At 38.4% G+C, this 25,096-nt stretch overlaps 1 protein-coding gene across 2 annotated transcripts; it reads right to left on the minus strand.

Annotated features, from left to right (window-relative positions):
• Positions 1 to 4,179: 4,179 nt before the first annotated feature.
• On the minus strand, positions 4,180 to 22,391 carry pik3cd (phosphatidylinositol-4,5-bisphosphate 3-kinase, catalytic subunit delta). 2 transcript variants are annotated; one of them, XM_030769004.1, is made up of 22 exons: positions 22,251 to 22,391; positions 21,530 to 21,758; positions 20,938 to 21,164; positions 20,015 to 20,194; positions 19,019 to 19,174; positions 17,831 to 17,920; positions 16,560 to 16,781; positions 15,164 to 15,260; positions 14,741 to 14,871; positions 14,605 to 14,655; positions 14,212 to 14,379; positions 13,750 to 13,871; positions 13,211 to 13,354; positions 12,855 to 12,954; positions 12,168 to 12,346; positions 10,514 to 10,623; positions 9,087 to 9,165; positions 8,722 to 8,889; positions 5,686 to 5,809; positions 5,050 to 5,195; positions 4,526 to 4,658; positions 4,180 to 4,314 (listed from the first exon to the last, which is right to left on the minus strand). In XM_030769004.1, the coding sequence occupies exons 1-22, from the start codon at positions 22,389 to 22,391 to the stop codon at positions 4,180 to 4,182; spliced, it is 3,132 nt and encodes a 1,043-aa protein (XP_030624864.1). The 2 variants fall into 2 exon arrangements, with proteins under 2 accessions (XP_030624864.1, XP_030624865.1); XM_030769005.1 differs by having other exon boundaries at positions 14,605 to 14,642; positions 14,734 to 14,871.
• Positions 22,392 to 25,096: the final 2,705 nt, after the last annotated feature.

The raw sequence follows: 25,096 nt of genomic DNA on the forward strand, positions 1-25,096 counted from the left end.
GTCTGATGCCATGATGTCACTGTGAGCAAAAGGAGCAGCAACAGGGGCACTGGTGTTCCAGGGCAGAGGGATATGCTTCTCCTTACTCACATTTAGAGGCTTCGGTGCAATTTTCCTGTCTGTGCCAGTGTTCAAAGTTTACACATACATGAGGTGTGCCTGATATTCTTACTTTTAATTTGAAACTCCAGCTCCTTTAATCAAATGGCCAAATGGGGATCTTTTGAGACAGAATGATATCCCCCGGGATGCAGAAGAAGTGGACCTTGAGAATAAAGTTTAGATTCTTATGATTTGTTGTTCAAAGAATTTAGTGTTGCCTAATTCCTCTTGTATGTTGAGTGCGATTCATATTTCCTGTGTGTGTGTTGAATGCAAGAAAGTAATTTCCCTTTTACCAACATTTCAGTATGATTTGTTTATTTCCATAAATAACCATGCCAGATTTGATAGGATTGCCACAAAAAATTAAGCTGCCACTACAGTTATCCTGTAAATACCGCAGTAAATAAGTTTGCTGGACATCATTACTCTGTTCCAAGATGTTCTGAGAGGCAGTAACTATGCATGCAAATGTTTGTCATGTACCTAGATATAATTAATAAATAGGGGACTTTTGTATTAATATAAGACTGACTCAGCATTATTAGGTCTGAGCTACCACATGTTTGGCCCTTGCATTCCTATTACATGCATGCCATCTAGTGGACAGTTCAACCTGCTGCTTTGCATGTAGAAAATATTTATACTGCCATCTGATGTCATTAAACACTATAGCCTGTTCAGTTTATATTACAGCAGTACTTTAAAAAGCAGTGATTGTTTCCCTGTTTATTTGTATTTACTGTGAAAGTAATTCCTACACTGATATGTTCTTCAGTACACACACACACACACACACACACACACCCTACCTTTGACGCATGTGCTGTAGATCTGTTATGTGGTACCAAATCCTGCATTAAACTTGAAACCGGACCTGATCTTGTCTCAAGTGCCTTGACTGACACTCTGGCACGAACAATTCCTGTACTGGCCTACCAACAAACCATACCTACCTTCCTCAAACTGTGGTCCTTTGCATCAGATCAGAGTGTTTACATAAGACTCAGGATGTCAGAGCACCACTCCCAAAGCCAGTGTCCTCATCGCTCAAAAGCCAGTGTCCTCATCGATCACTACTTATAGTCTAAAAAGGCTTTGCATGTCTATAACAAAATCAAAGCAAAATGATCTTTTCCGTAAGTTAGAGAAAATAGATAAGTTTTTAGTCTGGTTTTAAAGGTATGGAGAGAGATTGCCTCCATAACTTCTGTAGGTAAACCATTACAGAGTTGTTATAGTGATAGTGATAGTGATATTGGGCTCTAAATAAACTTGTATTATTATCATTATTATTATTATTGTTATTACATGTTGGAAGCAATTCATATCTTTAAGTTATCATTCTTGCATTAGAATATAGAGCAGTTAATATTTTCATGCTATCTCATGCGGTAATGAACCATCACATGTTTTAAATCTATGTCACAGTGAATACTGAACTGATGCTTGACTTTAAAAAATTATATCGTAAATCAAATCACAATCGCAATATCTGTCCGGAAAATCGCATTTAGATATCAGACAGGAACAAGCCCATGTAGAATTTTATATGTTAATAAGAGGACCTTAAAATCTGCCCTTAAAATCTAGCCCACACTCTTGCTCCTCACGTGCTTCCAGTTCCCTACTCTACCGCACATCCTACACCCCCCCCCCCCCCCCCACCATAAAAAATATTTAACTCTTCTACCATTACATTAAATAGAAACATCGAACGAACCGGGGAAAAACATTCTGCAGAGCCGCAATGGTGTGATTGATTCTGATTTAAATTTAATATGAATATTTACCCCTGTTGCTAGTAGACCATTTATATCTTTACAAAGAATTTGATCCTGACAAATGTAATGCATACTAAATGTAACATTATAATGATGTTTTTTTACGATAAAAACTATTGAAAAGAAAATATGTGACATACTGAACCATTTGGAAAGCACTTCACTCTGGCTGAACCCACTGGCTGTGTCAGATTAGAATGACGTTCTTATAGAGTCAGAGGAGCAGAAAGCCTTGTGTTTATTTTAGCCATTTCAATACAGCTGCTTAAATAAGGAACATAAAAACTTGAATGTTGTATCTCTTTCTACTACAAAGAGATAATTAGCTACAATTTCCCAGTTATTTACATGACCATCAACCTTTTTAAAATGAAAATGAATACCACTGTACAGTCTTATATAATGTCTGATACACATCTCCATAATCACGGCCGTTTGGCTGAATCATAACATTTCTATGAAGAAAAGTTATAGTTTACTTTGTGATATTGCACTTCTAAATTCTGGCTAAAACGACAAATTTATTTCAGAGAGACTGATCACTTTACATTGAGGAGTCATTTGAACATAAACCAAAAGAAGAAAGGAATTTGAAAACAAATTGTGATTCATTCTTATTCAGTTGTATTTTGATTTATTCACTCAGATGACTGAATTTAAAAACAAGTGTGACCCAAAATTTGTGTGTACCAGCACAAATGCAAACAGTTGCTCTCTCTCACGCACGCACGCACACATACACACACACACACACACACACACACACACACACACACACACACACACACACACTCATACACAGACAGATACACAGACAGATACACATACTGAGGCGCTTTAGCACACTGTACAGTTTCATATATTTAACTAGACAAGGCATTTGCACATCCTGATTAATGTAAATTGGCCAATCAATTAAAATAGTGAATTGTCATGGAAATAGCATATCAGGATACCTTTGCTGCATCAGACAAAAGAAATGCTTAACTCTCTCTCTACATTTGACCCAAAAACATCAGTTTCTATCAAACATAGCTGCAGCTCTAACTGAACAGGTGACATCAGAGTGGGTGACCAGAATCCAAAGGTTCTTCATTGACAAGAGGAGCCATAAAATGACATTGGACATGAGTTTTGCTGCTTTAAGGAGTACTCTGTAGTCCTCTTACACAATTCCTAGCATCTGCTCAGTGCAGTATATTTTAAAGAATATGTACATATTTAGCAACCCTAGACAGATTTCAAACTGAGATTGAAACAAGAATGTTTAGGCACATATTTAACATAGGCACATAGTTAACAAGTGCAATTGTTAACAAAAGCAACTTAATCTTCATTCAGCTTTCCCTTTGAAATACTTAGACAGAACACTGTCTGTTTATAACCTTGTCCTGGATTTAATTCAAGAGGTAGATCATTTGAGTTGATCTAACTTAACAGAGCACAGTAATTCTTTTTTCATTCACCATACAGCTTATGTCAATTACCACATTTTAATACAGGACAGAACAAGCACTGACCTAAGAAGATATACTTCATCAAAAATGGCTCACATCCTTTCACAGGCACAGAAAACTCGACAAGGCATGACTGAAAACATTTAAGGCTTATTCAGACATGGTCACTATAGAAACATGTTCTCAAATACATCTTTATAAAGCTCTCACATAGTCAACAATCTCATTAGGTACCTTTATACAAACATCATTAAAAATAATTCAAAATAACCGTAATCGAAATCTTAAATACCAAACAAGATGCAAAAAGAATATGTACAACCAAAAAAAACCAAAAACATTCAAATACAAAATGGAAAGCAAAATAGTGAAATATTAAATAATTGTAAACTCATGAAACACAGAGTGCTTCTTTCTTCTGGCCATTAGTCACTCACACACTGTTTAAGCTGTATATCAACATTTCACTAAAAAAATTCTTGACAGAATCTGAACTCCTAGCATGTTGTATAGCATCACCGTTACAAAACAGTGATTCCTCGTTTTGAGTTAGTGGCTTTGTTTTGAATGAGTTTACTTCCTACTTTGATAAAAAATAAAATGATGAATTTTCTTGGATCATCCCACTCCATAGCTGGGGTTATTTTAAATATATCTGTGCACGCTCAAATCAGTGCAGATGTAAACGTTCATAAATGTTCATAGTACGATGCCAAAATAAAAAGGACTGCAGTGCAATTCCATTCACTTAAGCTGCATAAGTTCAAATCCAGACTTGAGATTGTGTGGATTTGGGTGGTCTTTAAAGGTTACCCTTTTATATGTTCCAGGGTCATTCATCTGTTGTCTTTGGCAAAACTGTGCATCATCCAGTTCACCTTAGTTTTCCAGCTTTCTCTCAGAGCTTCATTGAATTTCACTTTGAAGTTCTTCAGTGCTTCCTCCTCAGATTTGCCCAGTGCAAGAGAGTCCTACAGACATGTAAAAAAAGTGAACTTAATGAAGTACCTTCTCTGCATGACGGATGCTGATGCTACTGCTGTCACATGGAACTTTATCATTGTCATCCTTTTTTTTTTATTCATTAACTGGCCAAGGCCTGTGACAGAGACAATGTTGCAAAAATGCAAAAAAAAAAATGTTTTAACAGGATATCAGTCTTTTCTGTGACACTTTTCTCACCTTTAAGTACTGTATGTCTTTGGAGGAGCTGAGCTCAGGAAGCCCTGCCGCTCTCATCAAGGCAAACAGGTTCACAAAAAGAATCCCATTTCGACAGAGGATCTTGTAGGCTTGCTCACAGTACTCCCGAAATCTGAAATATATATTTCACACACAGTTCTAAAAAATCACACAGGTTTATGGTGATTACGTGCCTGAGTACTTCTATAGGTAAATTCATACAAAGAGCAATTTTGGAGATAATAAAGAAGAACTTCTACATGTGGTGTAACACTGTGCAATTTAACAATGGAACAACTGGAACAAACACACAATATAAAACCACAGAGACAAAAACGTTCACCATGAGACTTCACAATATTAGATTCCTAGTTCTAAGTTTAACAGTCTGCTCTGTTTCAGTTCTGACTAACAAATCTTTTCAGCTCTCTTGGTTGCCTGGGATCGCTGTAGGTCAGCCCAGTGCCCTCGTGGCAGGAGAAGACTTTTCCATGTTACTGGTGAAGATAGCAAAACTGAATCACCTCTCAAACTTCTCGCTGTTGTTGGTTCGCCCCTGCTGAATCACATGAACAAAGTCATATGTCAGAATGAAAGGCACACGTTCTCTGTTGATCCCAAATTTGGTCTTAAAGTTCCCAAGGAAGTGTCCAAAGTCTATGTGGAACAGCTGCAAACAGAGGAGAGAAAAGATGTTCTATTCTACAAACCTCATCACACACATACACACTCCAACACAGACATACCTTAACTTGAACAACCCGGTCATTTCACCTTAACATTAATGAGTCCTTTAAATATTACCCATATAACAAATATTTGATCATTCAGCTACACTCCTGAGAAACTTTATTGAAGGGATGGGGAACTAAGGTCCAACAACATGCTAATAAAGACTGCACAAAGGGGGCCCCCTAGTGGTACGAAGTATTAATGTACATTTAAACAGACCTAAAACCCAGTCGCCTCCCTGAATTATGAGATTGGAAACGATTACATGCAGATTTATTCTGGAATGAAAATAACTGAAATAGATTTGATGAATCAAAAAAACAAAAGCGATACCACACTTGATTTGGCTAAAGCTTAAAGATCCACATAGATTTTCACTGTCAGAGAAAAATAGGAAAAAAGAGTGGGTACACCACATTTAATTTTACCTGGCCATTTTCCCTGATCATGATATTGTCACTATGGCGATCTCCTATTCCCAAAACATATGTAGCTACACAATAGCCCGCACATGACAGTGTGAACTCTTCAATGGCCTGGTCCAGCTTATCCCTGTTCATAACAAAATTAGAAAAGACTCATTAACATTCTCAACAACATGAACATTCACAGTCTCTGTAGATGTCTCTCCAACTTCTTTTTTCTCACTCACTTTCCATCTCTCTCTCTCTCTCTCTCTCTCTCTCTCACACACACACACACACACACACAATGAGTCACAGATCCCTCTCTCTCATTTATCAGCTGAATACTTGCTGATAGAGTTCTGATGGAGGACTCTGATGAGGTTTCCCTGGAATGGTTAAAAAGGTGCAGTGTGTAGATATGACTAGTAAATACGTCATAAACTGCACAGTTGTCTCGTATTCTGCTTTGTTTTACATCACACATCAGCTACATCACAGGTCTGTCTCCTACCAGGTCTAGAACACACATTAGAACAGGCTGTCTTAGCGATGTAGGTTTTCTCATTTGAGAGTTCACCTCCACACTGACCAGCGGTAGTAAGTTGAGCTAAAAGTAATTTGTCCAGTCTATGGATAAATTTAAGATATAACTTTGTGAACATGGCTACATATGTTTTATGACAACATGACTATACATGCCTTACAAGAAGCATGATGAAAGCTTTCTTCCTATTGATCATTTTATCTCTGGGGCATGTAATTGATACATCTGTTAGGAACTGTTTCTCTCGTTATATACCAACAATCAGTGACCTTGAAGGAACTCTATGGTTCCGGAAAACTGTGTAAAACAATCCAATATCAATGTGTGTGGGTGTGTCATCTACAGTTATATTTAAAAAGTAATTATCACACATCTTAAATCAATGAAATGATCATGGGATGACAAGGCAGCCTGTCCAAGGGAAATGTGCTCATACAACACACACACACATACACACACACACACACACACACACGCAAACACACACACGCACACACACACACACGCACACACACTCAGAGAGAGAGAGAGAGAGTCATACTAAAGTTGTGAAGCTATACATAGCATCACAGCTTTTTACATTCGCTAACAAGCATTTACCTATACTTAAGCTTCGTTTTCTAAACTCTTAACACAGCAACACACATACGTCACACAATTAGCCAAATAGCTCATTTTCTGCTTATAACATTTTGTTCAGTTAATACCAACTCTACATTTCAAAATGCAAAACAACCTTACTCTACATACACTGACTCTATCAAAACACGGCAAACCCGACTCAATATCAAATCATTCTTTCAAACACTAGCACGTATTTTCTATCCAAGAGCAACATATAGTCAATCATAGCACAATGACTTTCAAAATACTAACAGTTGATGCCATTACAAAAACTGCATCACTTTTCATGCATCAGTTATACAGGTACCTGCATACAACGGGCAATATGAAATCCATTTATATATATATATGTATATATATATAATTCAATTTCCTTTTACTGTAAACCACTCTACATTTTCTGGTCAAGTGTCAAATGTGTGCATTTTTGAAAACATACTATCTAACAGTCAAAGAGTCACAGAAAAGAGTACAGCAGAAAAAAAATTGTAAGTGACAGTTGCTGCGGTAAAAGCTTTATTAGTAACATGGAATTGCTGTCAGTGATCAACAAAATACCGAACATACATGGCCTTTGGTTCCAAATGTATAAAAATCAAATACACAAACACAGCAAAAAAGCCACAGTTACTCCTCTCCCTGGTTCTCTTCCTTTCCCTTGTTCAACTATTCCTCTCCCTTGTCCAGACATTATTTATTCTCTCTGTGTGCTCCTCTGTGTAGCTCTGCATCCACATTGAACAAAATCAATCCAAAAAGTCCCCTTTTTACTGTGTAATGAATTGACTTTGAATTACATGTAATTGAGAGAACTTCAGCAACTGGCCATGTCTCCGATTGAGACTGGAATCAGCTGTGGTTGGTTTGTTTTATACAACGAACTAAATCAGCTATTTCTCAATGTTTCAGTGATCTGTTATTTGAAAAAATGCTTATGAGCTGTTTCAGTATAGCGTCTGAGCTGCTGTTTTTGCAGGGGTGGAGGCTTTATAGTGTATTTAAGGTTTTGAACATTAGGTTTTCATTTTTGGCATGCTGTGTGCAAGCATTTGTAAATAAGACAAGAAAGATACATAATTTTGGTATTGGGTAAGCTTGTTTTTAAAGAAAATTTAAGCATTTTGGAAACGTGTTAATCGACTGCATATTCTGTGAAAACAACATGAATTGTGTTAATGGTATGATCCACAACAGACGGATGTTGTGCTCATTGTGTTAAGAGTTTTGAAAATGTGACTGCAGATTGGACAAAAGGATGTTAGCAATAGTAAAAAACTGTCGTGATGAAGCAAGTGAAACCATGACGGGGCTTTATCTAATGCAGTGCCATGACAGGGCCTCAATCAAGAATTCAGGGAAAGTGATTCAGAGAGAGCAGGCTCAGTCATTCCCACCGTTAGGATTTCGAGGTTCGTATATTATCCAACGAGACTGCACTGTTCCACACAATGCACACTTGCCAAATGTCTAAGGGTCAAAGGACCACTCTTAGACATCCAGCACAATCTTGCACGTACTGAGTGTCTGAGAGTCAGTGTCTGAGAGTCAATGTCTTTACTAGACTAAAGAGAGCATTCTGTTGTGAGGTCTATAACCGCATGTGTTCAGGCTGTGGAGATTAGCATATCATTATTCCTGACTGAAACCTGAGAAAAACTGTGCATTAGTGAAACAGACTACACTTCATTGCATATTATTACACAGGCTTCAAGCGGTTTACCCATACGCTTTCACCTATCTGAAACTGTTTCAAATTAGCCAAAGGAAGCTGACAGCAGTCACGTAAATGACAAAAACACAGAGCACACAGTAAACAGGAGATGGTTTGTTATAGCCAAATGAAGAACACAGGCTACGGTGACGTGACATGCTGAGGTGAAGTTGCTTACCCGGGGTTCTTGGACTTGAGCCAGTTGAGTAAAGCATCTTTATTGAAGGCAGCAGTTGCAGCACTGTTGCTGTTGTTCCTCTGGATGTTGGCGATGGTGTCAGAGTTTTTCACAACCTCAATGAGACCTGTCTTATTCCCAGTTGACAAACAGCCGTACGGAATCATCCTGTTGCCCACCAAACACATATGAGGAGAGATGTTGGCATTTGCATTCACATTTCACCTATTCTTATGTTGTGTTGTGTTGTGTTGTGTTGTGTTGTGTTGTGATATCATTTTCAAAAGTCCCTGGCAGCTCACCAATCACAAATTGAAATAAGCTTTGGTACACTTTAGTAAACAACTTCAGTAAACAATACAAACCTTAAATCCAGGCTTTCTGTCTTCCAAAGTACATCCATTAACTGAATCATTTGAAGGGTCAGCATATCCTGCCGCAGATCTGAATAGAACACAGACAATATCAGGGACACCATCAACAAAAGACTACCAGCACATTACAGTATAGAAAATGAACTGACTTTCATATAAATTCTGATGCAATTCAAAGACACTGTCCTGAAAGAGTAAGGTGTAATTGTGTTCTTAGATGAGCCTTGAGCTTAATCATAAAATGAAGTTTGAGAGGTAGAGGAGAAAAGCACAGAAATGGTTCAGATATGCAAATCACATCATCTCGCGTATATGTTTTTAAAGAAGTATTTACAGGAAAAGGCCTGTTTCAAAAACTAGAGGAAACAGTTTCTGTACAGCACTTTGCTATGTAAAATCATTTTCATTATGATAAACTACCAAATATATTGTTAAATAAAGAAAATAAAGCTAGTGTTTGAAGTTATTCTTTAGAACTAGAATTCTATATTCTAGAACTAATATTAATTTCTGTCCTGCATGTTCCAGTAATGGCCACATATCCACCAGAGTAACACACAATTTAGACTGGCATGTGGACAAAGAGAATTCATGGATGAAGGATGTAAGTTTATAAAGTCTATGTTGTATCTTTTAACTAATATTGTTAGAGCTGAATTGAAATAATAACTGGACTCTGGTTGCTCAAACCATGCAAAGGTATTTTTGTATACGTTGCAGCTCTAAGCTCAAATGGCTATATAAGCAGTTCAGGCTTACTACAGCAAGGCATAAATAGGAACTGGGTGCTTAGCTTATCAGGGTTATGCAACTGTAACACATCAGAGCACATAGAATACGTCTGGCGTTCGCTGTGTTCCCCTCAGAATTCAGAAACAAGACCAGATGCGTTTTGAGAGAGGCCGTGCTCTAGCTTTGTTTTTGCACAAAGCACTAATGAGATTAAACATGTCAAAAATCTAAATCAGCTCTAAATATGTGCACTATACCATACTATATACTAATATATAAATATAGTATTTTTATTGTAAACGCTGGATTTTAGAGTGGGCCGGTACAAAGCTAGAGTATTACTGATGTGAAAGTTCTCTTGAGCAGTGCATGTCTTTTAATCTTTACTCTCTTTCTTATGCTCCAAACTTTTTGAAATCAAGGAAATGCAAAAACTTCATAAGCTCTGTGGCATTAAGAATCACCATCGTTTTCCACAAGAAAACTTTAATACACCGTTAAAAAAAAAAATGTAAAAATCTATCTGTTGCAATTAAAGTAACGTAAATAACATTTAGTGCATTGCAAATTTTCAGAGAGTGGCATTTTTGCATCTGAAAACATCTACTAAATGTTACAGGTATTGACGTATATATGGGTTTGGACTAGACTAGAAATATTACATGAAATAAAAGTCTCTCTCTTACCATCTCCGTTCTTGAAGATAATCCCCACGGTATCTGTCTGCATCCATTTATTCTTATACATCAGCCACAAGGGCTTCATTTTGGAGTCCATGAATTTACAATTGTCTGCACTGGAGATAAAAACACTTTTTTAATGAAACAGAACTCAAAACAGACTATACTTTTACTGTCACCTCAAATTAATCTCATGATGTTAGCATAGAAAGACTTGCTCCCATAATTCCTTTGCCAAAACTACAACCATTTTATAGTTACAAGACCCACACTTGTATTATTATATTTTTTTCCTGTTTGTGACATACCAACACATATAATCTTTCATAGAAGTCCAATTATACCATCAAAATAACACTACTTTAAAGAGAAGAAAAATGGTCTACTAATGATGACTTGGAATCTCATGAGTGTTGTACAATTTGAGACTTTGTGTCTCTGTTGAAAATGAAAGGAAGGGAGAAACAAGAAGCTTTGTTAGCTCTAAAGGATAGCATATGGAATTCCACCCGTGTCAAATATTGACGTTTTCTGACCAAAAAAAAATGCGTGAAGTATTATTCATACGTGAAAAGTGGACATTTATTTTACAGGGCGAAGCAGCATAATGAAACGCTTGCACTGCTGGAGGAGATGCATAGCAAGTCATCTTATTACACTCCAGCTGTTGTTAAGTCCACAATAATCTTCACAGACCACAGCCAAGCTCATGACGCCAATCAGATCTCTGAAAAACTTTCCTACTTCTCATTACAACCACAAACATTTTCATCATTATCACTTGGGATATTAAAATAGTGACACGGTAACACGTAACTATAAGAGAACATTTCATCATTTGAGACGCTAAGTAATCATCAAAAGATTCTAATAGTCATAATTGTTAGAGGGTTTCTTCTTCTAATGAACTGATCATTTTTTCTCCTTAAGGTGCTGTTTTTGACTTTTGTCATACACACAGGCTTTAACACTTCCAAAAATGCAACTGATACTTGTGAAAACTGGACTGATACTTGAAACTGATACTTGAAAACTACTATGCACCACATAACATGCATAAAAACCATGCATGACCGTGCAGCATGCATGAAAAAAAATATTTAGACAAATGAGTAGTTGCCAACAACTATACAAATATTGTCCCCAAATAACTAAAACATTTTACAGTAAGAACCAAGGATTTATGAAACATCTGTAGCTATCAGTACAATCTAAATCATTTCAACTGCCATTCATAGTACCGACACCATTAACTTATTTTGAAAGACAACCAAACAGGGAAGTAGCAATCATCAAACTGGCAACACTTGTACAGATCTAACACCATTTGTCAGTGTGATCCTTTCAGTCACAGTTTTCACAGCAAAGAAGATAATGCATCACTTTACTACTGTAAATATCTCACCAACAGCACTACAGGAACGATGGTATTGTGCCTGCATACTCAATAGGCATGTGAAAGCAGTGACCAGTTTCCATAAGACACCATCAAACAGCTGTGCATCTAGGTAGGACTGACTTCAGGCCCTGCTAATATTTCTCAGGGACTCTCACTAAACGTTCATCGGCATATTCTGTAAACTAGCATGACAGTGCTCTACACTGACTCTCACAGGGCCCTAGTGTAAAGCTATAATGTCTTAATGGAGGAGCTTTGTACCAGATCTCTGAGAGAATGATGCTGGGATTCAGAGGGGACAGCAGATCAGACAGTGCCTCCAGGTATGTGTCCTGTTTAATGCACACTTTCATTTCCTCTGTGGTCTGAGACCTAGAGGCCTTCTGACAGCCAGACTTCACAAAGTCATTCAGAGCCTTCATTTTATTCAGGGCCTCGTTCTGCAAAAAAGAAAGAAGACAAGACACACACACAAACACACACACATACACAAACACACACACACACACATGCATAAAATGCATAAAAAACAATGTTCATACTATTGTAAAAATGAAACAGGCGAATGACAAAGGAATGACATAAACACCATACAGCATCCATGGTTTAAAGCTTCATTTAGTCAAAACTATTGACGCACTTATTTCTCACTGTGATTCACCTACTTCAGCATTAGAATAACCTGAGCTCTGATCTTTTCCTTGTTCAGTGAGTCACATATGAAAAAAAAATGGGTTAATGCACTGACAATGGAGGCCATGGTCAGACTACAACGTCAAATCAGTTTCTCAGCATTATATGACAGATGTCAAAATCAAGGCCGGTGTCAATAAAACAGCCATGAGTCACAGACAACAGATCGGAAAGTTTCCGTTCAAATCACTGAACAGAAAAAAACAGAAAACAATGATAGTTACGGTGAATCACAGCTCCTGTGATTTCCCTCACCTGTTTCATTAAACTCTTCATGTGATAGATGCTCCCTCGACAGTAGGCTTCCATGATGAGCCCAAAACGTAAACTGACTGAGGACACATGCATTTCTGACCTGCAGTGAAATTCAAATGTGATCGTTGCGTGTACAATTGGCGCATGTCAAACAGTTTCAGACAGTATAAAAGAGCATCTCCCAGTCTTGCTCCTGAAAGATCAACAGTTCTGCACATTTCAGGTCTTTAACACACCTGATTCAGGATATGAGAAACGCTAACACACATGAATCAGGGAATCAGAAATTCTAAAGGACCTAATTCAGCAGAATTGGGAAACACTGGGAAAGACAAACATTGAGAAGTACATCTTACCTGAGATGCCAAAACAAAAAGTGACCTATCCTCTTATTGGACAAAGCTCTTTCCAAGAGGAAACTCGTTAAGTCACAGTCAAGGTAGGATTCGTATTTCAGAACCTGGACCAGCTGCAGCAGGTACTGAAACAGTTCATCATCCCTGTGGAACAGGACAGTAACAAATACGTCCATTAAACCTGTCTAAAACCTCAAAAGAGTTTGTTAGGGTCAATTTGATTTGAAAAAAAATGTTTTATTCTTTTATATGAACTGAAACAAACATAATTTTAGCCCAGACAGTTGCCTCTTAATATCCACGTGATTTCAAATTTTACTTTGCTTGCGTTTCATTTCTGTTACACTAACAGATTTTGATGATTTCCTCATCGTTAATGACATTGCATGGGTAGGCTTTGACTTCTTTTAAAGATTATCATGGAATCGAGAGATGATGATGAAAGAGATTCCAGGCTCATAAGGTCAGTGTGTGATAGATGTTAACTCACTGCGGAGATCAAATCTGAAGGGAAAAGAGCAGGGGTCACGGTTGCGTACCGTAGCTTTCTGAGACAGCGGATGGTGAAAGAGCGCACGTGGGGGTCGGGGAAGCTGTAGTCCAGTAACTCCAGGGCATGTAAGGCAGGCAGATCTGGCCATTTACGCAACAAACACACCATCTGAAAGAACATTTCACGCTGATAAAACATTGTTGTGAAACTTTTTTTTTTTCCTGTGACACCTCTTGCAGTTGCACCATAGATGTACATCGATCACTTTTTCCAAATGTTTTCAGGCACAGTTTCATAAAGATACATGACCAAACTAAGAATGCAACTCGCTCATAAAGCACTCACTCACAAAAAAACAAACAGCACAAAATTGTTGTGTTCATTGAAGTGCATAGCAAGTAAAACATTCTTCAACAACTCTAAATACAAGCTCTGTAATTAAAAAATAATGACCTCAAACGAACATTAGAGTTATCGGTATTCTAAGTAGCTCAATAGGCCACTGTACCTGTACTACATCTTCGTGTTTATTCCACTTGGTGATGAGAAGCAGTTTGGAGAGACTCTCTGGATACTTCTCACGCACCACGCTCCGCATCTTCCATAACAACTCTTTCTCATCCTCAAAAAACTCTGTGTAGTTCTTATTGTCCACTATCTCCTTCAGCTTAAGGTGCTACACAAACACAGAGTAAGATTTAAGTTGGGACGCCACTGAATGTAGAATAGAATGAAGAAACTATTGATGCAAATGAGTATGCCAATGATTTTTTTCTGGTTCCTACCGGGTTCTGACTGTAGGCGTATCATTATGATGTCATACATCTACTATGAAATAATAAGCAAACATGTATGCTTTCCTATTTCAGTCATCTTGCCCCTACCCAAGATGATTTCTTACCTCCTCTTTTGTGGTGGCCACCCTCTCTCCATTTGTTCCTAATTCATTTATCTGAAAATTATAGGAAGACATCAGATAATGAACCTACTAAATTGTAAATATTTTGTGCTGTTTGTGCATCGCTGTAACTGCCTACCTTTTCCAGAGGAGGGTAGTAAAGAGGGTGAGGTCGAATGTTGGGAAATCGTATCAGGAGTCCAGCAGTGCTGTCAATGTTTGGGTTTCTTTCCACAGTACCCATTGGATTCAGCAGATCACCTTTATCATCTAGAAAAGTAAAAAACAATGCTTTGATATGGCTCTCTAAAGCCAAACTATGCTCATTCATCTCTTTCTTGGCAGTCCTGAATGCTTCCATTTCTCAATAAATGTTTTTGTTCTTGTTAATCATCATATTCTTCAACAAACCAAAGACTAAGAGAATCATTCTCCTCACTGTATCCGAGCGTCCCTCAAATGAGCGATTTAAACAGCCACCCCACCTTTATCGGATTCCCCTATGGGACAATTTTTTAAGAGAACTGAGGTTTGTTGGTGCAAACAGTTCATGTACAAATACCTGGCACCGAGGGCCAAGTGGACAGCCAGAATTCTCCAGTCTTCAGTTGGTCCTTGTAGTCAAAAACCATAGTGTTCACCCAGGCTAAAGGGCAATCCTGAAGGAGCAGAGACCATTTGCATACACATTAACCACATCAGCATGCTTCATATCAAGCAATAGTTCACATACAGCCGTTGATGACTCAGATATGGAGCTCAAGGAGCCTTTTTTTATTTTTTCAGTGACTGAGAAGTTTGAGCGAGTATACGTGTAGATTTTGTTTCAAAATGAGTTAGCAACACTGGAGAGCTTTCAAATCAACAGAGTGAGATCAGCTCATTTTTCCACTGTAAACAGAAAACTAATATCAGTTTCCATGTGTGTGTGTGTGTGGGGGGGGGGGGGGGTTAACTCTCAGTGGCCCAGATCCGTTTTTTAAGGACCTCTTTTGTACTGTTGCGCTATACATTGTGGTCATCTTCTCAAAAAAAAAGAAAAAACAACAAAAATATTGGATCTGTTATTCTCATGTTGTCACTGAAAAGGGATATTTCACAATATGGTGAAGCAATCTGCCAGCTTCTGTTGCTGGAAACCTTCGTAATAAGTGTCTGAATTGAGTAATGTTTTTAAATTATTGCCCAGAAAATCAGGACTCTCAATTAATCTGTAATCTATAATTGGTAATACATGTGTACAACAAGAAAAGAACAGCAAAGCTTTTAAACACTGTAAAAAAAAAAACAAAAAAAAAAAACAGAACTGAAATCGATAAATGTATTTTAATGTTGAAGTGAATATAATGCGGCCCATTTACAGTAAACATAATCAAATATAGCTTTTAGGCGGAACTTGTGGTGCTATAATAAGGAAAGAGAAATAAGCACAGACAGACAAGAGGCACTTCTCCTTTTTCTCGCATTTGGATAGTGCGTACTTCTGTTTGCCGCCTGCCAACACAAAAGTAGCACGGAAAGCAGAAGTAAAGGCAGCAGGGATAAGCTGACAAAAGACCACTCCACACTCATGCACCTGGGGTTTACACTGCGGTCCCAGCTGCTACTAACTCTGAAAAAAAAAACTGACTGAGCCATTGCAAATAAGAGAGGGAGAGGGGGCGTTGGGGGGGGGCTAATGGTTTTGATTTGACTGTACTACACCTCTTGTAGGTTTGCAACACTTTCCAAAAGAGAAAGCACTCATCTGAATTATAGTAAGTCAGTGTTAAAAATGGCATAGCATACAGAGTGAGTACATTTTATGGTTTGTATGGATTATTTAATAATGGATAGAGAAAGGCAGGCAGTAAGCTTAATAAAACAGGATGCAGTACAATGCACCTCAGGATTGAAGGCTCAGGATTCAAACCACACCACACAAACGAAAGGCACTAGCTGACCATGTCTGGACTTACAGCTTTTTTGTTCTTCTTCTTAGTTGACCGTGGTTTCTTTGCCTTCTCAATAACAGCATAGAGAGCGAAGCAGAGGCGACTCATGCGAGGCAGGTCACTAACGCCGATGTCAAATTGCAACTTCTGGTCCCACAAAGGCTCAGAACTAACGTTGATCTCATTACTGGTCACTACTTTACACAGAAGCTCACTGCCATGGAAAAGCCCCACCTGGACCACCAACTAAGAAAGAAAGAGAGAAAAACCTTCAGCATTTTAATATCATCTTTTCTTCATTACTCAAAGTCACTGAGTGCTAAGGAGTTTAGTTAAAGTGACTGGCTGACTGACCAACTAGCTGACTGACTGACTGACTGACTAAATGAATGAATGAATGAATGAATGAATGAATGAATGAATGAATGAATGATGGACTGAGTAAATACGACATCAGAGCATAGTTTTCCGCTAGTTATCTAAGACATACAGGACAGAAGAGGTTTCCTTTAAGGGAAAAAAAACTTCACTGAACATATTCCTAAAGGCTTTCTGCAGACCAGACAACTGCGCTGGCAACTGTACAACAAAGCAATATCAGTCATGATTTAAACTGAGAAAGGACCAGAACTGCACAACTATGTAAAGACAAAAGGTAAACAAACAACAATGTCAGTCAAACTTTCCATTTTCCTACATTTTAATCTTCCAAATAACACTGGAAATCCAGTAATATTTCATATTTAGATTAATATATACTATTTTAAGGAACTTAAGTTATCTAGAAATTGATAGGAAAATCAATACAAAACCTGATATACATATATAAAATATGCATGAGTATATCAGGTTTTGTATACAAAATCTGTATTCTGCTATTGTGCATGCACGAAGCATAGAATGTGCAGACTGATCTGTTTATTTCACCCCATACAGCAAACTATCCTTCATGACTTGTCATGATCTTTGACAACCCCCCCACCCACCCAAAAAAAAAAAAACGGAGTGCGAGTGGCGAGTGTGAGCGACAATGCTGTCCTTTTCTAAGAATCTAGGCCCCAGAATGATCCGTGAAAGCCAGATAGTCACTGCCCACTTCCTGTTTTGATGTTTCACCCAACCGCTTCTGATGAATTATGGGAAATATGTGGTTAAGGTCACATGACCACACTGTTCAGAATTTTACCTCTTACTACCTCCAAAGTTTACACACTGGTAAACAACCTTATTCAGCATTTACAATTATATAAACAAAATATATGAGTAAACAACAATAATAAAAAAAAAAAACTCACCTTCATGCCCTCATCTGCATTGACCCGAGCGCCCTGTACTAGCTGTACATAAAAAGGTTCCTGAATGGACCACAGTAAGGAAGTGTTTTGCTGGTAAGAGAACAAGGGATGACAGCTATCATAAATGAGGTGGTAATGTTCATTATGAATTCACAAAAAAAGTTTATCAGAGCTCTTTCCTTTTGACATCAAAGATGGGTAACGCTATTGGGTTTGCGGCGTGTGTGTGTGTGTGTGTGTGTGTTTTCAGTTACACAGAAAACAAAACCAAAAAAGACAAAAGAGGAACTCACATAGCATGAAACTGATGTGGGTAACACAAGTCACATAAATTACTCTACAGTGCTGTTTTCCTACATCTTAATTTAAAGAACACACTAGAGTTAGCGGTCTGAGAACATCAGGTCATTTACACTCAAAATTAAATATAGAATGTACGATTTGGCATTCTATCATAGTACAGCTGTCCCAAGGCTACTCTCCTTTTCCTTTAAGCAAAAAGGGATACATTAAATTGCAAGGTAAATTTATTCAACTAATTTTTATGTTTACATATATTCAAATACAGTACATTTCGGGCATAGTTCACGGCACATGCTCAAAAAACCATTTAAAATGAACACATGAATTTATCTGTAAGTAGAGTACAACACAGAAGACCAATAATCTTGTACTGATTTGTATGCATTTTACCGTAACAGACAAAATCATGTTCTGTGAATAAATGAAACGGGCACATTCGCTCATATCAATGTGACCGTATGAAGTTAACCTTTACAATGTATATGTGAGGCTTTTTGTCTGGTGATTAGACTCCTTCATTAGGTGAGGTTAACAGTCTCACAAATGGCAGTGGGAACCTCAAAATTTAAACCATTTAGTTTTACTGATCAACCTGGAGCTCAGTATAAGATTGTTTAAATCAAAAAAGGAGGTTTATGAAACATCCGAATAAAATGCTGAGCGGAACAACTTAACTAATGATAAATCCTTGAAATAATATTTGATTCACGTGAATTGCAGCAACAAAGGAAGTGAGTAAATCTACACAGTAAATGATTTTAGGTTGGACATGTCAAAGTCCATGACACTCGTTGAATTACTAACAGGCAAGTAAAAGGGAACAAGACGTGCTGTGCCCTGTTAATAACAGACAGATTTCTGAGTTAAATTCTCTCTCTCTCTCACCTTCTTGAGGGGCAGAGGCGGAGGTTTGGAGGAGGATCGGCTCTTGGAGATGTGATTGTTAATGATGCCTTGTTCCTCCTGGTACTTAACGATTGTGGAATGATGAACCATAGTCAAATGTGGAGTCAGGCCTCCATGCAAACATGAAAAAATGTACTGAAAGACAGAGAGAGAGAGAGACAGAGAGAGAGAGAGAGGGAGCGAGAGAGAGAGAGAAAGACAGAAAGACAGAAAGAGGGAGAGAGGAGAAGTGCAATATCTATTAATTCACATTTCTCTAAATTAACCAATATTCTGTGTTAGCTTGGGCGCTAAGGAACTCAAAGATAGAAGCAGAGAGAGAAACTAAAGGAGAGAGCAGGTCAAAGACAGTAGAGTAACAGGAGGGGTTTTTTTTTTACATGCTCCTTATTTATGTTCTACACCCAGTAAAAGGTCCAGGAGTACAGGACCAGATCCTGCACTGTAGCATAATCATGATCAGATGCTGCAGTCTGTTCATTTAGGTACTGTAATGCAGCTAAAATCTCATTATGCTCTGTGTAGTTCACTTTTGAAATCTAGTAGAGGTGTATGACTCATCTCTGCAGGTACAGGCAGTTTCTAAATCAACGGCAGCCTTCATGCCCCCATGTCCTTCTGCTGCATGCTGAATTCCAGTCAAGGACAAAGAAAGCGCAAGAGGCCATAATTGGCAAAAAAATGACGAATGAATGGTTCAGTTCAGTTCATAATACGGTGAGAAAAGAGAACAGCTTGAGTTTGCTCTGCGAGGATCGCGAAAAGCGTTTTTGAACATATTGTAAGTTTTTCATCAAACATATTTTTAGAAATGTTTTCTCTCCCACTTATTGAGTACACTCAACAAACACACAGCTCTGGACCAGACAACATCATTCCAATACGGGTATGGGCAGAATTGCTTGTTGGTTAAACCCTCATTAAACAGAAATGAAAGCACTGTTAGCCACACTGAAGTTAAATCTACATACTCACTTTGAACTGACACAGGGGGTATTTCCCGTAGATAAACTCCCATCTCCCGTTAACCTGTAGAGTATAATCCTCAGGTTTCTCCTGCTTCACTGGCCTGAAAACTGTGGCCTTTTTCTTCAGAGCGCTCTTCACCAAAGTCACTGGCAAATCATGCGGCTCAAGCTGGAGCATAAAGCTTTCCTGGTGATAAAAAAAAAAGAAAGAAAGAAAACAGTTTTTAAAAACTGAAGTAATATCTTCAGGTTCTTCTATCCCATCAAATAAAACTGCTATGGTGGAAAAAAACTCACAGTTTCTTAAAGAAATTACGAGCAGGAATATGGGTCAGGTAACCCACACTCATAACGAAATGTACAGACATGTCATTGGGCAAAATACTAATTACGGTTTTGACACATTTTGAGAGCATTATCAGATGTCAGAGTTAAAGAGGGGTGGACTTTTGCAGGAGTTTTCCCTTTAAATGTCACACTTTGACTTACTCTCACTCTTGTTTGGTTGGAAAGCATGTTGAGTGGCACTAAAATTGCATTCAGTGTGGGTGGGGAATTCACAGACCATATGCTGTTGTTGTATGTTTTTTACTATTTTACAACTTCAGAGTGTGGAAAACTGGGTCAGTAAGATCCATGTGTGATTGCAGATGCTACTGTGTGATGCTCTCAGCACACTCACACTATTAGAGTAACAAAGACACCCCAAAAACAAAGTAAGTCTAAAATAAGACAAAGTCATTTTTGTCACAGTAGAAAAGGATTAATTATTTAAGGTTTTCAGCATGATTCTGGACAAAGAGCCAACATACAATGTTATGATAACACGTGTAGGTAAGTCAACATGGATTCTTTTATAAAGAATATTGCACTGTAAAAGGAAGAGAATCCTATCGACATACGCAAGGCTGTTGCTTTAAAACCACTCACCTCACTGGCCTCAAATTTGACATTAACAAAGATCTTCTTAACATTGCGATTTTTCCCGCTCTGTGTCACTATGGAACATGGCTCTAAGTCACACGGAAAGCTGTACTCCATCCACTGATACCATGGCAACAGCTGGCGTTCCAAAGCTCGTTCTTCACAAAACAAACGCATTTTTGTGCGAAATTCATCCACTTCATGGTTCTTTTGAGCATCAAATTCATGCAGACCTGTGTAGACAAATCAACCAATAAGCATCTGTTCAAGAAGCATCACAGTAATGTTAAATCAGTAAGAATCAACATTCAAATTATTTGGTTTGTACGATCTGTTGTTGTGTGCTACAGAATCTTGACACGCTAGACTGCGAAGAAAAGCAATCATAGCAGTATCCTGCAATACGTTATCCTGGTCTGACCATACCATAAGAGGTAAAAACATTAAAATGAATCATTTGGATAAAGACCACACATTTGTCTCTGCTAACAGACAGTTTTGTTCTGACATATCACATAAGCACTAAACTATAGTCTTTGGCCTTATTGTAACAGGGTCGACAAAGTAACTGGTGGTGGTACAGCAGCGAGGGACCGACCTTTGCCTATGAGAAGACTGATCTGGGTGTTAATGAGCTTCTCCACTCTGTTTCCTTCACGGGCAACCAGCCTGAGCACAGGCATAAAGGGCCTAACGTCACACAGGCGCCTCTGCTCATCCTCCAGCTCTTCACGCTCCGCTGTCATGTTAATGCAGGTGAACACGTAAGCATCGGGGTCACCCAGGGCACTGAAGAGGGGTTCGCTTCTGGCATTTTTCCACACCATCTGGGACATTTTTTTTTTTTTCAGTGAGACAGCATGATAATCTTTTCCATTAATTCTGATTCTTTTTTTTATGTTAGACAGTTTTCCCTCAAGTTCTCCTTTACTGATGTAATTTGTTTTTCTCAGTGGCTCATGACCACTCAATACTGATTACAAAAATAGCGTTACACTTCTGCCTGAAATTTGATTACATTAAGCTCTCCGCTGGAATTACTGTCATATCAATAAATAGGAGAGTAAGAACAATTAAAAAGTTTACTGTTGTGTTTTCATTTTGTTTTGAAACATGCTCTTAGTCTCATTTAGCCTTAAGGAGCCTGCTTCATATTCAAACAACAACAACAAAAAAACAGATATAGAAGGTATTCTACTCTTTAAACAAATATATTAGTTTCAAAATCAAAACGACAAATCCGTGTAGGACCTTATATCAGACATATCCGGATGTCATTATACCAAACATATCTGACATGAACAGTGTGAAACTCCTACTTTTTTAATAGCCCCAATGGTGTCACTGTGCGATACAGGAAAGCTCAGGTAGATCCCTGTGGGGAGGAGGAAGTCCACTGTGACCTGCTCTCGACCCTCGTTCTCCCACACATCCTGCATGCCATAGACCCCCGGCGGCATGGTCACGGCCACTCATCTACCGGCAGTTCCACTGCTGAACATATTAACCCAGCTTAGAGCACAGACGCATACATTTTGACACGCCATGTACATGCAACATCTACTGACAGATTAAAACATGTTAGCAAATTGCTACAGTGAGTTTTCTCTGTGTAGCATTACATGTGTAGGTATACAGAATAATGTATGAAGAGAGATATGTCTAATAAATGGCAAAGTCTATTACGATTCCCGATGTAAACGGCCTGGCATCCCAGGCTCACACATCCTTGCAGCAGTATGGCAAACCCAAGCTTCCTTGCGCTTTGCTAAGGTCTACAGGCCAAATCAGTTGACAGTTCTTCAGTTTTGAATTTCGTCACAGAAACAATAATCTTGATTCAGTTCAATCTCTGATTCAATGGACAGCTATGTTCTCAAGTATTAATCCTGATATATTCACACGGAAGGCCATGTGAACCTGACTCTGAGGACAGCCATTCAACTCGACCTGATAATTCGGTCATAAAATTAATATCGTTAGACCGTAATTTGACATAATTTTGTTCTCAAATATAACCTGGTTGTAAAATGACAAACCCATTTTGACGGTTACAACAGTGATTATGTTCCACTAATTTCCCTGTCAATATATATGCGACATTCAGGTGGAAACGTACGAAATGTGATGTGGCGGCATAAACTGCTGCAGTTTTTAATGAGTTATTCGACTGAAGACAGACAGGGATAGGGTTGGATAATCATGTCGCACATCATAACACGCGTTTGTAAAGCGGAATGAAGTGACTATTACGTTAGTACAACATCAGCCTACAGTTTTCAGAGAAACGGCGATGTCGTTCCAACCGCCTCCTGAGATGCTGGAGCTTCACTATATGTAATAACGAGTGTCAGGGGTTGCCAAAACCACAGTATCACGAATACATGAATGAAATTGTTAAAACGTAACGTTTCAACTTGCCTCTGCTCTTCGAGCCTTGTCAGTCGCTCATGGGTCCATCTTTACAGTCGGCGATGCTTCCCTCTCTTCAACTGAAAACAATATGTCCCGTAAAAATTATTCAGAAATAATTTTTACGTGGCAACGAAGTAGTTATATGAAAATTGTGGCGATTGCTCCTCTTAGGTGACACTTCGAACACTGCTAGATCTTAATGATCTAGAACGGTAGAGTGACTGACAGGCAAACTGTGCATAGAGAGATCGTCCCCGTGCGTTGAACCGCCAGGGATCATCTGCAAAGTTTTAAATCTTTACATCCGTTCATTCGAAAAATAGCTCTCTCTCTCTTTCTCTCTCTCTCTCTTTCTCTCTCTCTCTCCCTCTCTTTCTCTCTCTCTCTCTCTCTCGCCCTCCCCTTGCTCGATTCTGAATGCCGGCCTTATGTCTTCAGACTCAATTTACACAAAAGCATCGGTCCCTAACTGATTGACAAGAGCGCAAATCAAAACGCAGCACGGAACGTCTAACGTCTAACTTCACTGGGTATAAAGGTATCATATTTTCCATACCACACGCTATCATAGTGTATACAGTTATACTTTGAGATATCGAGGTATCTTGCTTCGCGAATATAAACGTTAGTGCCTCGGCATGAAGCAGACCCACACCATAACGTAATTATCATAAAGAACTACATTACAAATCTGATTAATTAAATTAATAAAACAAAACAAAACAAAAAAACAACTACAAGTAATTCCTGAAGCGATCGAAAACTGGACCATTAAGTTATGGCACTGTCAACTCAGTCTTAGTATCTCCTGTAAATAAAAGACTGTATTTAGTAAGATGGCACTGCCAACAGTTCATGATTGTGGTTCCTCAGGGAAGTCACTCAAGAGTACATGTCATTCAGAAAATTGCGGTTGTCCGTTTTTAATCCTGTGGTGTGATTCCAGTAAACTGTTCTGTCTAACCGCTGACAATAGCAACGGGTTCCTGGGTTAACACAACAGAAACACAAGATAAGGCGACCTACGAGTCTCCGTACGCAGAAAGACAGGAAGGACAAATGTGCTCTATATTCAAGTGCAGTCACTACACAGTTTGACGTTGCCTGACAAAGAAACGCGATAAAGTGTATGAATATTAATAGCTCACAAGCCATATCTGCATGAACTGCTTTTTGGTAAACGGGTAAAATACGACACAATATCAGGATTTATTTTATAGTTCCAGTTTTAATTTTGATCATTCTGATTGCACTAAATTATCATGCTTAACTTAAACTACGTCTACGCCTCAGATATGCCAGAGAAATGTTTTTCAACCATAACTCAAACCTTGGTCCTGGAATAATCATCACTTTCGTTTCATTTTTTTCTTTCAGTGCCTCAATGTAAGTAGCTAACATGAGGCAACTTTAGGCCTCTACGTGCAGAAATGCTTAAGGTCTCTCTTTAAAACACAGAAAGAATGAGAGTAAGAAAGAAATATATCACTTGATGAGAGAGCAGCAGTGTGCATCTGGTAAAAACAGGAAGTGTGTGTGCAGAACAGAAACTAGTAAGCCAAATAAAGCTACAGAACCCCTCACCCGCATCCTCCCCACCTCCCCATCAGTTACTACAGGGCAAAATAATTCCTGAGCCAGCGAAGAGATGCGGCATGGGAAAGCAAAGGCCAAAAATACGCACAGTCATATTCCAAGACCCCTGTGATGATTCATGTAAACAAAGACAGACAAAAACCTGACGAGCCAC

This window comes from Chanos chanos, chromosome 3 (assembly GCF_902362185.1).
Source record: "Chanos chanos chromosome 3, fChaCha1.1, whole genome shotgun sequence".
Taxonomy (NCBI): Eukaryota; Metazoa; Chordata; class Actinopteri; order Gonorynchiformes; family Chanidae; genus Chanos; species Chanos chanos.

Coding starts and splice junctions, on each gene's coding strand:
- pik3cd (XM_030769004.1), bottom strand. CDS start 22,391: ATGCCGCCGGGGGTCTATGGCATGCAGGATGTGTGGGAGAACGAGGGT. Junction 15,261..16,559: donor AGAAGAAGAACAAAAAAGCT/GTAAGTCCAGAC, acceptor CTGCTCCTTCAG/GATTGCCCTTTAGCCTGGGT. Junction 13,872..14,211: donor AACACGAAGATGTAGTACAG/GTACAGTGGCCT, acceptor ATGTTCTTTCAG/ATGGTGTGTTTGTTGCGTAA.